The 14,709-nt window shown below is 35.2% G+C and overlaps 1 protein-coding gene across 6 annotated transcripts in view; it reads left to right on the top strand.

The window, feature by feature from the left end:
• The window catches only part of AGTPBP1 (ATP/GTP binding carboxypeptidase 1), a 181,559-nt gene that overhangs the window by 39,032 nt on the left and 127,818 nt on the right, over window positions 1-14,709 (top strand). For all 6 annotated transcript variants that reach the window (XM_028494101.2, XM_024132913.3, XM_028494099.2 and 3 more), the window contains exon 3: window positions 9,624-9,748. In XM_028494101.2, coding sequence (XP_028349902.1) covers window positions 9,624-9,748 — 125 coding nt within the window. The remainder of the gene's footprint in view (window positions 1-9,623; window positions 9,749-14,709) is intronic.

The raw sequence follows: 14,709 nt of genomic DNA, 5'->3' as shown, positions 1-14,709 counted from the left end.
TCTGCTCTTCTGTTACTACTCAATTTATCTGATTTCCTCAAAAGACAAAAAATTTGAAATAGCCTATAAATGAAATCTACATCTCATTTCACACTCTCTAACCACTTTTCTTTAGTTTCTGCCTTATCCACTACACCAACAGTACCTATGAATTTTTAAACAGCTTTATTGAGATATAATCATCTTACAACAAGCTGTACATAGAGAGTACAGTTTGGTAAGTGTGGCCTATGTATAACTGGAATTATCCTCTCAATCAAAATACTGAACATATTTATTATGCTCAAATGTCTCCTGGTACCCTTTTGTAATCTTTCTCTCCCACCCCATCCCTCACTCCAGACAACCATTGATCTGCTTTCTGTCACTACAGACGTGTTGGCTTTTTTAGAACTTAATATAAATGGGACCATACAGTATTTCTTTTTTGGGGGTGGGGGTGGAGGTAGAAGGTAGGGGTGTGGGTATGCCTTCTTTGATTCAGTGCAGTTATTTTTGAGAATCATCTCTTGCAATCATACCTTTTTTTTGATTAGTAAGTAGTATTCCATTGTGTTGATATACCACAATTTGTTTATCCATTCAACTTTTGGACATTTGGGTTGTTTCCAGTTTTTGGTTGTTACAAATAAAACTGTTATGAACATTTTTGGACCTACACTTTATTTTCTCTTAGCTAAATATCTAGGAATGGAATGGGTGAAGCATATGGTAGGTCTGTGTTTCTTTTTATGAAACTGCCAACAATCTGTTTTACAAAGACATTAATACCATCTTCTGTTCCCTGCAGCAGTGTATGAAAGTTCTAGTCTACATTCTCACCAACACTTGGCATGGTCATTCTTTTTAAATTCTTAAATTCTTATGATCATTCTTTTAAAATTGTAGCCATTCTAATAGGGGTGTATTGGTATCTCATTGTGATTTTAATTTGCATTTCCCTAATGACATGATGTTGAGCATCGTTTCATGCACTTATTTGGTGAAATATCTTTCCAAATCTTCCAATTTTTGAAATTGTAGTGTTTCTTTTTTTTTTTTTTTTTTTTTTTTTTTTTTTTTGCGGTACGCGGGCCTCTCACTGTTGTGGCCTCTCCCGTTGCGGAGCACAGGCTCCGGCCATGGCTCACGGGCCCAGCCGCTCCGCGGCACGTGGGATCCTCCCAGACCGGGGCGCGAACCCGGTTCCCCTGCATCGGCAGGCGGACGCGCAACCACCGCGCCACCAGGGAAGCCCCTGTAGTGTTTCTTAATAGTTGAGTTTTAGAATATTTTAAATATATTATGGATACAAGTCCCTTATCAGATATTTGAATTGCAAACATTTTCTTCCAGTCTTGTCTTTTCATATTCTGTGCAGTATCTTTTAAGATCAGAAGTTTCAAATTTAGATGATTTCCATTTGCTTATTTGTTCTTTTATGGATTATGCTTTTAGAGTTGCATCTAAGAAATATTTGCATAACCCATATTACCAATGTTTTCTCTTATGTTTCTTCTAGAAGTTTTTATAGTTTTAGATTTTACATTTAGGTCTATGCTCCTTTCTGAGTTAATTTTTATATATGGTGCGAGGTATGGATAGAAGTTCTTTTTTTTGTGCATATGGATATCTGGTTGTTCAGCACCATTTTTAGAAAGACTGTCCTTTCTCCACTGAGTTTCCTTTGTACCTTTATCAAAAATCAGTTATTTGTGGATGTGTAGGTCTATTCTTATACTCTGTTTTGTTCCGTTGATCAACATGTCTGTCTTAGTGCCTATGCCTCACTGCTTGGATAATTGTTGCTTTATAATGAGCCTCAAGATTTAGATAGTGTTGGTCTGCCAACCTTTTTCTTTTTTCTAAAGTTTGGCCTATTTTAGGTTCTTTGCATTTCCATATGAATTTAGCATATAGTGTTGATCTGCCAACCTTTCTCTTTTTTCTAAAGTTTGGCCTATTTTAGGTTCTTTACATTTCCATATGAATTTAGCATCAGTCTGACAATTTCTACACGACAGCCTGTTGGTATTTTGATTGGGATTGCCTTGATTCTGTAGATCATTTTGGGGAGAATTGATATCTTAACAATATTGTCTTCTTACTCTTGAACATGATATATCTCTCTTTTATTTATGATCTTCTTTAATGTCTCTCACTAGTATTTTGTAGTTTTCAGTGCACTGGTTTTTCAGGTTTATCCCTATTTCCCATACAAATAACAACTCTTTGAGGGGTGTCCGTAATAATTTTTAAGAGTATAAAGTGAGGCTGAGAAATATGGTTTTAACAGAGTTGGAATAGGCCTGGCTAAAACTCTTGTTACTATAAAAGAGAGAACAAATATTGGGGGAAAGTTAAAGTTAGAAGTTAGCCATATACACTTACCTAAAATCCCACAAGAACATGACCAGAGAAGTTTTTAAAAATAATGAATATAAAATAATGAGCATTTAGTTAACTTTGGTGAAGAAATTTAAAGGATAACTTTAATTATTGTTGACACTGGTATAAATTCAGGTAATTTAAATTTTTAACAAACTTTTATTGGTTTTCTTTAACAAATCACTTGATACTATTGAGCTACATTTATTGTTAAAGAAGCCTTTATTGTGTTTAATTATTATCTTAGTAGTTAGAGAAGTATTGTTCTCTTCCAGTTAGAATATTATTTTCCAAACTTATGTATTTAAATATTTAACTATTTCTATAAAGGAATGATAGTGAAATTTCTATTTTTCATTGTCCTTTGCTGTACGATAAAGAAAAATAAAGATTTGTGATCTGTGTTTGGAGAGAAACAATAAAAATGTGATTAAAACAAAAGTAATAAAAATAAAGAGGTATAAATGAGGAACAACCATTTCTGAAAGATAATGTGCATATTTTGGACATAAAACTATATTGTTTGAAATTAAATCTTAATTACTGTGAGTCTTGGTTAAGTAAAACTTTGATATATTTTAATGAATTTTTTGCTGTCAGATGTTTATATCTCGTTTATGAAGACATTTACTATCTGTATTCAATTTACATTTTAAGATGAAAAGGTAATAAAATTTATTTATAATGTAAAGATAGGTTCTTTAGCCCTTGCACTTGCTTGGGAAATTATTTGTTGCAAGATAATATCTATACACCGTTGAGACTTTTGTAACATACAAAAAAATTATGTTTTTAGGGAAATAGCTGTAAGGCTCAATGTAAACTCAATCAAAAGCAGTAGGAGACCACTACAGTGAAACAAATATTTGAGTGATAGTGTCTTTAAAATATATATTGGAAAGTTAACTCGATTTGATATATTTCACATTGATCATATTTTCAATTCCATGATTTTTTTACTATAAAGTAATTAACATTAGCAGTTATAAATGGAACCTCCCGAGGTTGGTCTTGGTCTCATTTTGATTCATCTAAAAAATAGGGCAAGGCAGGGAAGATAAATCCTTGTCTGAGCCTCTTTATTTAACAATTTTCTGCTCTGCTGTGTAGCTCAGATTGTTCATTGAATAGCTGTATAGCTTTTGTTTTTTCCTTTATCCTTGGATTTTCCAAAGTCTAAAAATCATTCAGTAGGTAGAGCTGCCCTCTGGTGTTCACCCTGCAGTTCTCTCAACATTAGTGTCAACAGCCGTAAATTTTTAGAGCTGAGTTTGGGGTAGCTTGGAGTATTTCGTTCAGTTTTTGTTCTGTCAATGAGAAAAGTAAAAATAGGGAAATCAACTTGCCTACGTTCTTAATTTCCATTTGTTTGCCGTCCTTCAAAAAATTCATGCATCTCTCCATCTATAATTTGTAAGAGCATGATTCTTAGAAAGAAATCACTTAGTTGCAAGTTGTTTCACTTTGATAGTCGTGTAATTTAATTTAAAATTCAAACTCTTACTTTGGAATGGAACAGAGCATGTGTTATGATCAGTGTGTTTTGTGTGTTTTTGAATATTTTTAATAGTAGATGCTTCATTAGCTACTGAAAAATGCTAACAGATGACCTTTAAGAGAAAAATAACTGGAGAAAACTAAACAAAAAAACCCACTCAATTATTAAATTTCAGAATTCTGGTTTCCATAATGCAAATTTTTCTTAAATCTAGGTTACAGAATTGTTTTTAAAGATGTATTTGCTCTCTAGTATGTAGACTGTGGTGTCTTCATACCATTTTTTTTTTTTTTTTTTGTCGGTACGCGGGCCTCTCACTGCTGTGGCCCCTCCTGTTGCGGAGCACAGGCTCCGGACACTCAGGCTCAGCGGCCATGGCTCACGGGTCCAGCCGCTCAGCGGCATGTGGGATCTTCCCGGACCGGGGCACGAACCCGTGTCCCCTGCATCGGCAGACGGACTCTCAACCACTGGGCCACCAGGGAAGCCCCTTAATACCATTTCTTACCAAAAAGAACCAGGGCTTTTTGGAGAAAGGGTCGATTCCAGATCAGAGCACAAAATGTGCAAGATAAGTTGAGAACAACAGTTCTCAAACTTTTTGTCTAAGAACCCCCTTGTGCTCTTAAATTAATGACTCCAAAAGGCTTTTGTTGAATGTGCGTTATTTTTTTATCTATTGATATTTACCATATTATAAATTAAAAAAATTTCATTACTTCATTTAAAAATAACAGTAATAAACCCATTGCATTATAACATAGTAATATTTTATATTAAAATAAATTGTCAAAAATATTTAGAAGGTGGCATGTTTTATTAAATTTTTTCAAATCTCTTTAATGTCTGGCTTAATGGAAGACAGCTAGACTCTCTTATCTGCTTCTGAGTTCAAACTGTCATACATACATCAATATACATATTGTATATAATACACACATATGTTATACATACATACATATATGTTTTTGTGTGTATTTGTGTTGTTGAAGTATATGACTACTATATGGGCTCACATAGATATATATTTAGCAAAGGAAGGAATACTTGAATAAAAGGCCTTTTCAGATAATTGTGGCTAATTGTCCTTTGATTTATGATGGAAGAAAATAAAGCTGTGTGTTCAGTATTTGGAGAGAAACAGTAAAAATGTGATTAAAGCAAGAGTAATAATTATAGGTGAGGAATAAACATTTCTGAATGATAACAATGTACTTTAGAAATAAAGCCATATTGTTTGAAGTTCAAATTGAAGTGGATGTTCTTTGATATTACACTAAAACTTGATAAGTGGTAGTTTCTTAAAGGTTAGTTGCACTGTGGAATCAGAAACCACATATGTGAACTTTTTGTTTTCTTTTACATTAAAATCCATTGGTCTCTTTTGCATATTGACTGGTTCTTTTTCCCATGTCTGAATTTGTAACATCACACATTGGTCAGTATTTGGAACATATTGATTCAGTGAGTTATGCAGACCTTCTAAATATTGAGAATGTTTATTACATAGTTTAAAAAAATTACATTTACTAATACCACCAGTGATTTTATCAGAAAATTCTTTAAGTAGGGGGAAGCTGTCAAGGTCAAGATGGTAGATCTTTGTTTTCCGAGATTCTAATTTTTGCTTGAAAGTTCACATTTAATCATTGGTAACAAATCTATCAGTTGTTTCCTTGAAATGATAGACTTAACTTTGTTTATTGCCAAGAAAATGTATGCCAGAATACCCCAGTGCGAATAATCATTGTCAGTTGTTCTTTTAAAGTAAAAATGATGTTCTATGGAAAAAGTAACTAGTTCAGCTTGCAGTTTAAACAACCACACAAGTGTTTTCCCTCAACCATCATATTTCATTGTGCAGCTGAAATGTCTTATGTGCACACAGAATATTAAAAAAATGTATACTCATAGGTGAAACTGGTATTTTTGTTTTTAACTGTGAGTGCATGTTGGTGAAGAACATGGTGACAGCTAGTTATCACACAGTGACTACAATTTGGTGTCACTGTCTTGATTGTATCATGTGCCAGCACTTTATCCACCATTGCCTTCAGATCAACAATGTAAGTGTCAACACTGTGTCAAAGGTAAATAGTATCTTAGTATTTTTATGAAAATAGTTTTTGACCTCACAGATTTTCTGAAACAGTCTCAAGTACTCAGTTTTGTAGAGCATACTGAGAACTGCTGGCCTAATAACAGTCTTGTTATATCAGAAATCCAGGAAGCTATCAAAGACTAGGATAATAACAAAAGGACTTGGGAGCCCACTTGAAGAGGCTCCCATTGAGCAAAGATGGGGCAATTTGAGCATTAATAACTACAGTGGATAAAATGTATCATATGCATTTAAATCTGTGAGTACATATTGATACATGAAATCAAAATACTTCATTGATTACTTGGGGAGGACTTTTGGAAATGAACTCATTCTTCTGAAAACTGGTAAATAAAGATAAATTAAAAATCCAGCATTTATTTTGCTTTTATTTGATGAATTATACCTCTGGATAATTAAATAAGGGATTTTTCTTTTTATGGAGTTGTCCTAGTTAAGAAGTAGAAGGAATGGAAATGATAGAGTATCAGTGCTTTTCAACCCCTACTAAAGTAATGGATCTAGGCAGTGGTAACCAGTGACTGCTTATATTACGAAAGTAAGATAACCAGACCCTGTTTGCCTCCTTATGTAAGATTACAGTACCACTTATAAAGAATTCATGTCACCAAATCAGGCCTTGATCAGATTAGGCCTTTAAATTCGACTACCAGTTTACAGAAAATAAAGATAGACAAACATATTAATGATACCATTGTTGGGGAGGGGAAAATATATGTACACACACACACACACACACTAAAGAATATATTGTATTGAATTTGTATATTTAAAAACTTTATATTAATATCATACTGTATATATTTTGAATTGTTTTTTCATTTAGAGATTTATACATAGTGATATATATTTTCATTTCCATACTATGCTGCCTATTTGCAAAATTGGGAAATATTGTATTATTTTATTTTAGTTACATTCTTAAATAGTATGCACAATGTTTTTTTATCCTCCAGATACCTTTTCAGATGAAGTACCTCCAAATTTAAAGCATTGAGTCTAGTTGTTAATCTAAAAAAAGTATAAATATACTGTTTTCCATATGCTTCTTCATTTTTTTTTTCATTCTGAATATAGCTGGGTATTGCCTATTCTGTGCCAGCCACTGTTCAAAATACTACGTATATAGAATAAGACATGCAGGGTCTTTACCTTTGTGAAGCTTACACCATTGGACACATTTTAATATTGAAAGCTGAGGGGCTGGTGGGGAAGTGGGGACATCTTCAGGTTGTAACCTGAAATGAGAAGGAGCCAGCCATATGAAGAACTGGCAGAAATTATCCTCTAGGTTGAGAGGGCATCAAATATAAAGACCTTGAGCTTGGGAAGAAACTTGCTATATTTAAGGAACTGGTAGAAGGCCAGTGTGTTTGGATCCCAGTATGAGGGCAGCAAGAATGAAAGCAGATTATTTAGGACGCTGTAATTGCCAAGTGAGAAATGATGATTGCTTGGACTTGGGTAGTAATAATGATAAGATATGGAGAGAAGTGGATGGATTTGAGGTGTTTTAGAGATGGAGCTCGTATTGAGCTGGGCATGGGAAAGGGAGTCTAGATTTTTGTCTTGAGCAACTGATGGTTTCATGTGAGTTTGGGAAAGTTAAGATTTGGAAGAGGAGCAGGTTGAGGCTGGAGTTGAATGTAGGAGCCAGGCAGCATATCAGTTTTAATCTAACCCCCAGCTGTGGGGTTAGATGAGATTGCTTGGGGCAGTAGAATGGAGAGAGTGAAGGGAGGAGGGCTGGGGATAGAGCTGTGGGGGGTCCTCAGCATCTAGAGGTTTGTTGTAGGAGGAGCCAGTAGAGTCAATCTAAAAGAAGTGGCGATAGGAAGAAAATCAGGAGAATATGGAGCCATTGAAGCCCAAGGGAGAAAGTGAAGAAAGAAGGAGCTGATTGGGATAGGGCTGAGATTCTGAATCTGACAAGGAAAGAAGTGACCACAGGAGGTTTTGGGGAGACCTCAGAGTGCAGAAGCCAAACTAGTAGTTTGAAAAAGTGAACAACATGTGAGGAAATGGAGAGGTCAAGTACAGACATTTCCTTCAAAGAGTAGCAGAGAAATGGGGTGGTAACTAGTGGGAGCTCCTGGATCATATTGTATGCCAATGGGTATGATCCAGTTGAAAGAGAGAGCTAAATGATGAATCAGAGAAAGATTAATTGAAGGAACAAATACATTGGGAATGCAAGAAGGGCTGGGGTCAGGCATGCCAGTGGAGGGATTGTTCTTTGAGTCTCAACATACCGGCCAAAGAGAGCCTTTTAAAAGCAAGTCAGGGCTTCCCTGGTGGTGCAGTGGTTGAGAATCCATCTGCCAACGTAGGGGACACGGGTTCAAGCCCTGGTCTGGGAAGATCCCACATGCCGCGGAGCAACAAAGCCCGTGCGCCACAACTACTGAGCCTGTGCTCTAGAGCCCGTGAGCCACAACTACTGAAGCCCTCATGCCTAGAGCCCATGCTCCGCAACAAGAGAAGCCACCACAATGAGAAGCCCGCACACCGCAACAAAGAGTGGCCCCCGCTCACTGCAACTAGAGAAAAGCCCGTGTGCAGCAACAAAGACCCAATGCAGCCAAAAAGAAAATAAATAAATAAGTAAATAAAAAAAAGCAAGTGAGATCACATCACTCTTCTCCTCAAAAACTTCCCGTCTCACCTAGTTGCAAAAAGTCAACGTTTTTACAGTGGCCTATAAGGCTCTAAATGATTGTGCTCTCTTCTACCCCACCCTCAATTCTGACCTCATCTTTTACCATTATTCTCCTTTAAGTCTGCTGTGGCCATCTCACTCTTAATTGAATACAGTAGGCATGGTCCTGCCTTGGTGTTTTGATGATTGTGACTCTGTCTTCTGGTCAGCTCTTTCTGTGGGTATCTGCACCGTTTACTCTCTTACTCCTTTCAGGCCTTTCCCTAAATGGTACCCTCTCAAAGTTTTCCCTGACCACCCTGTCTAAAATTACAACCTTCTGCACGCTTGCATCTTTTATTCCCACAACCTGCTTTTCTCCATAGTGCTTCCTACCTCCTTCGTACTATATAATTATTTATGTATTTAATTTGTCCCATTAGAATGTTCACTCTGAGGGGCAGGAATTTTTGTTCATTTTGTTTACTGTTGGCAGTACCTAGAATAGCACCAGATGTGCAAATGTATAATGAATGGGAATAAAGAAGGAAGAATGTTGGTAGAGAATCAGAGAGGTTTAAGGAACTGTTTGTGGGAAAATGATTTTTTGATTTTATAATAGTTATGAAGCAGGGTACTAACTGAGAATGGAGTGGGTTAGAAGGGATGGTTAGAGTTTTGAGGAGAGCATAGGATGTATAAAAAGTCTGCTTGGAGAGTGGAAAGGTGAATTGTCAGAATGTGATAAAAGATTGCTGGATAGGGTTGAATGCACATTTGTGGTTTCCTGAAATAGAATGTTTCTCACGTAAATCAACAGAACATTAGCAATGTTAAGTAAGCTCTAACACAGAGGAAGGAAATGTGACGTGTAAATGCTTAATGTTTTTAGAAGGGTAGAATTTTGTTTTGATTTGTTTTTAACACTGATCTTTATAGTATTTTATTTGCAATTGATGTAGAATGTGCCCTAATTTAAAGTAACATTCTTTTTTTAGCCTTACCAATAACTCTCGGATTGTGGGACTCCTGGCTCAGCTGGAGAAGATCAATACTGAATCTACAGAATCAGATACTGCCAGATATGTTACATCAAAAATTCTTCATCTGGCTCAGAGTCAAGGTAAACTTTAATCTCTTGTTTTTGGAATGTTTTCTTAATTCTTTAAAAGTAGATACTAAGAATGTTCAAACTTTTGATAAATACATGGTTTTATGTAAAAATTGAACTTTCTCCAATAGACTCAAGAAGTAGAAAAGTGAATAACTGTGGAAGAAATTGATCTTCAAAGCATTGTTTCTAAAAAATGATTATGAGTTTACTTATGTATGAATGCCCCCCATTCCCCAATTTTCAGGCAACACCTAATTCCATTACTGCTTTTTCTAGACTGTTGACAAAAAAGATGGCAGGTATTATGTTGGTTATTAGTGTTGTTCCCCACTTTGAAATGCAAACCCTGTCATTCAGTTATTGGGTGACCTTAGGGAAGTTTTGAGTCTCTAGGACTTAGCTGCACCATCTCTGAAATAGAGGTAAGAGATATCATGTAATTATCATATAATTTACATGAGAAGCATGTAAAAATAATGTTAAAAATGTTCAATAAATGATATCTGTAATTAGGCATAATTTTTCTGTTTTATGAAGCTAGTACTACTGAGTTGGTATCAAAACCTTGACAGAGTACAAGAGAAGAAAAGTATTAACTTTGCGCTCAGGAACCTAAATTTGAAAAATCCCAAATAAAACATTAATGAATTAAGTCCAATTATAATATCAAGAAATATATCATTATAGCATTATTTGGACAGGTTGACTAAAACCCATGTGATTATCTCAATAGGAGCTAAAAAAGAAATTTAAGATTCCAAAATTTGTGCTTGATTAAAAAAAAAAACCTTGATTTTTCTTTTTCTAAATAAGGATAAACCAGTAGCTACCTTTATATTTAACAGTGACACATTGAAGGCATTCTGTTACAATTAAGATCCAGACAATTCACAATTATTTAAATTTATTTAGTTATTTATTATTTCATTATTCTGGAGGTGTAGGTCATTGAAATATTGTGCTTATCAACTAAGGTAAATGTATAAGGATGGTCACTGTATTAGTACAAAGATAGATAGATGTACCAAGTATATTCACTGTATTCGCATATGAAATAACTCCTTAAAACAAAACAAAACACCCCAGCAAAAGCAAAGAAAACAAATTCTCCGAACCTATAGATACTACTTGCGTATAATTGCTCTCACCACTGTAGACTCTTCCCATCATAGTCTAGAAGTCCCGACTCCAACATCACTACTGAAAATGCCCCTAGTCATACCACTACCAGAGATTGTCCTTTTACCCACCCTGCCACCCACAAATGGGGGAGCCAGCCCCTGATTACTACTCCCTGGGGTTGTATAATACAATGACTCTGTTTATAGTTAACACAGTGTAAATTAGTAGTGAAAGATTGTCCCATCATTATTTATAGGATAATCCAGTTGTCTATCCATTTGAGAGAGAAAGATTAGGAATTTACAGCTCAAAGAAGAAATGCAAATAACCAGTAAACATATGAAAAGCTTTTTTACTTTCTTAAAAGTCAGAAATTACTAATGAAAACAACTAAGATATTTCTCACTACTTAGATTGGCAGAAATTAGAGAATGACAATATCCAGTGCTGTTGAAGGCATGGAAAATAGGGTATTCTCATACACTGTAGGTGGTGCAATAATTATTATAAACTTTGGAGGAAAATCTGGCAATGTTTATTAAAATTTAAAGTGCACCTGCTATTTTACTTAACACTTTCACTCTCAGAAATCTGAGTGAAATAAAAATCTTATTATATAAAAGAATATTTGGAGGTGTTTATTTCAGTATTTGTAAAGTCAAAGATCAAGAAACAACCTTAAATATCCAACTATGGAGAATGGTTAAATTAATTTTGATGTAGCCAAACTGTGGGACATTATAACTACATTATACAACTATTATCAATAATAAATTATTTATAATATATGCTGTGGTTCATATGTGGAAGTACAGGCATATCTCAGAGATATTGTAGGTTCCATTTCAGACTACCGCAATAAAGCAAATATTGCAGTAGGGTGAGCCACATGAAGTTTTTGTTTTCCCAGTGCATATAAAAGTTACATTTACACTGTACTGTAATCTATTAAGTGTGCAATAGCATATGTCTAAAAAACTGTACATACCTTAATTAAAAAATACTTTATTGCTTACAGTGTAAGCCCTCAGTGAGTCATAATCTTTTTGCTGTTGGAGTGTCTTGCCTCAATATTTAAGGTGGCTGACTGATTGAGGTGGTGGTTGCTGAAGGCTGGGGTGGCTGTAGCAATTTCTTAAAATAAGACAGTGAAGTTTGCCACACATACTCTTTCATGAATGATTTCTCTATAGCATGTGGTGCTGTTTGATAGCATTTTACCCACAGTAGAACTTCTTTTAAAACTGGAATTAATCCTCTCAAACCCTACTGCTGCTTTATCAACTGAGTTTTTGTAGTGTTCTAAATCCTTTGTTGTCACTTCAGCAATCTTCACCAGGAGTAGATTCCATCTCAAGACCACTTCCTTTGCTTATCCATAAGAAGCAGCTCCTCATCTGTTAATACTTGAGATTACAGGAATTCAGTCATATCATCAGGATCCACTTCTAATTCTAGTGCTCTTGCTGTTTCCACCACATCTGCAGTTATTTCCTCCTCTGAAGTCTTGAATCCCTCAAAGTCATCCGTGAGGGTTGGAATCAACTTCTTTGAAACTTCTGTTTATGTTGATGTTTTGACCTCTTCCCATGAATCATAGATGTTCTTAATAGCATCTAGAATGGTGAATTCTTTACAGGTTTTTAACTGACTTTGCTCAGATCCATCAGAGGAATCACTACCTATGACAGCTATAGCCTTATGAAATGTATTTCTTAAATAAGAAGACTTGAAAGGCAAAATTACTCCTTGATGCATGGATTGCAGAGTGGATGTTGTGTTAGCAGGCATGAGAACAACACTAATCTTGTATATCTTCATCAGAGCTCTTCATCAGAGTGACAAGGTGCATTATTAGTGAACAGTCCCATTTTGAAAGGAATCTTTTTTTTTTCTGAGCAGTGGGTTCCAACAGTGGGCTTTAAAATATTCAGTAAACCATGTTGCAGACAGATGTGCTATCATCCAGGCTTCATTGTTCCATTGATACAATACAGGCAGAGTAGATTAAGCATAATTCTTAAGGGCCCTAGAATTTTTGGAATTGTAAATGAGCATTGGCTTCAACTTCAAGTCATGAGATGCATTAGTCCCTAATGAGAGAAGCTTTGAAGCCAGATATTGACTTCTCCCTAGCTGAAAGTCCTGGATGGCATCTCTTCTGATATAAGGCTATTTTGTCTACATTGAAAATCTGCTGTTTCGTGTAGCCAGCTCACTGCAGCTTCTACATCAGCACCTGCTGCTTTACTTTGCACTTTTATGTTATAGAGATGGCTTCTTTCATTGAGCCTCATGAATCAACCTCTGCTAGCTTCAAACATTTCCTCTGCAGAAAAAGGTATTCCATGCAAATGGAAATCAAAATAAAGCCAGGGTAGCAATATTTGTATCAGACAATAAAGACCATTATAAGAGACAAAGAAGGACTTAACATGATGATCAAGGGATCAATTCAATTGTAAATAAATTTACACCCAATATAGGAGCACCTAAATACATACAGTAAGTATTAACAGGCATAAAGGGAGAAATGGACAGTAACACAATAATAGTAGGGGGCTTTAACACTCCACTTACATCAAGGGACATATCATCCAGACAGAAAATCAATATGGAAACACTGGCCTTAAATGGCACATTTAAGCAAATGGACTTGATAGATATATATAGAACATTCCATCTGAAAGCAGCAAAATACACATTCTTTTCAAGTGCACATGGAACATTCTCCAAGATAGTTCACATGCTAGACCACAAAATAAGCCTCGGTAAATTTAAGAAAATTGAAATCATATCAAGTATCTTTTATAACCACAATGTTATGAGTCTGGAAATCAACTACAAGGGAAAAAAACCTGCAAAAACCATAAATATGTTCCGGAGGTTAAACAGTACGTTACTAAACAAGAAATGGATCACCAAAGAAATGAGAGGAAATCATAAAATACCTGGAGACAAATGAAATGAAAATAATGGTCTGAAATCTATAGGATGCAGTAAAAGCAGTTCTCAGAGGGAAGTTTATAGTGATACAAGTTTAGCCCAGGAAACAAAAATTTCAAATAACCTAACCTTACACCTAAAGGAACTAGAAAAAGAAAGAACAAAAAAACCCCAAAGTTAGTAGAAGGTAAGAAATCATAAGGATCAGAGCAGAAATAAATGAAATAAGACTTAAGAAAATTAGAAAGAATGAGTGAAAATAAGAGCTGGTTCTTTGAAAAGATAAACAAAATTGATAAGCCTATAACCAGATACATCAGAAAAAAAGAGAATGCTCAAATTGATAAAATCAGAAATGAAAAAGAAATTACAACTGAAACCACAAAAATACGAAAGCTCTTAAGAGACTACTATGAACAACTATATGCCAATAAAATGGACAACCTAGGAAAAATGGGCAAATTCTTAGAAACGTACAATCTCCCAAGATTGAACCAGGAAGAAACAGAAAATATGAACAGACCAATTACCAATGATGAAACTGAATCAGTAATGAAAACACTCCCAACAAACCAAAGTCCTGGACCAGATGGCTTCACAGGTGAATTCTGCCAAATATTTAGAGAAGAGTTAATACCTATCTTTGTGAAACTACTCCAAAAAATTGCAGAGGAAGGCATGCTTCTGAACTCATTCTACAAGGTCAGCATTATCCTGATAGCAAAACCAGACAGAGATATCACACAAAAAGAAAATTACAGGCCCATCTCACTGATGAACATAGATGCAAAAATCCTCACCAAAATATTAGCAAATTGAATCCAACAATACACATTAAGAGGATCATACACCATGATCAAGTGGGATTTATCTCAGGGATGCAAGGATGCTTCAATATCCAC

Source organism: Physeter macrocephalus, chromosome 9 (assembly GCF_002837175.3).
Source record: "Physeter macrocephalus isolate SW-GA chromosome 9, ASM283717v5, whole genome shotgun sequence".
Lineage (NCBI taxonomy): Eukaryota > Metazoa > Chordata > Mammalia > Artiodactyla > Physeteridae > Physeter > Physeter macrocephalus.
The sequence above is the reverse complement of the archived record's forward strand: the minus strand, read 5'-3'. Positions and strand labels throughout refer to the sequence as shown.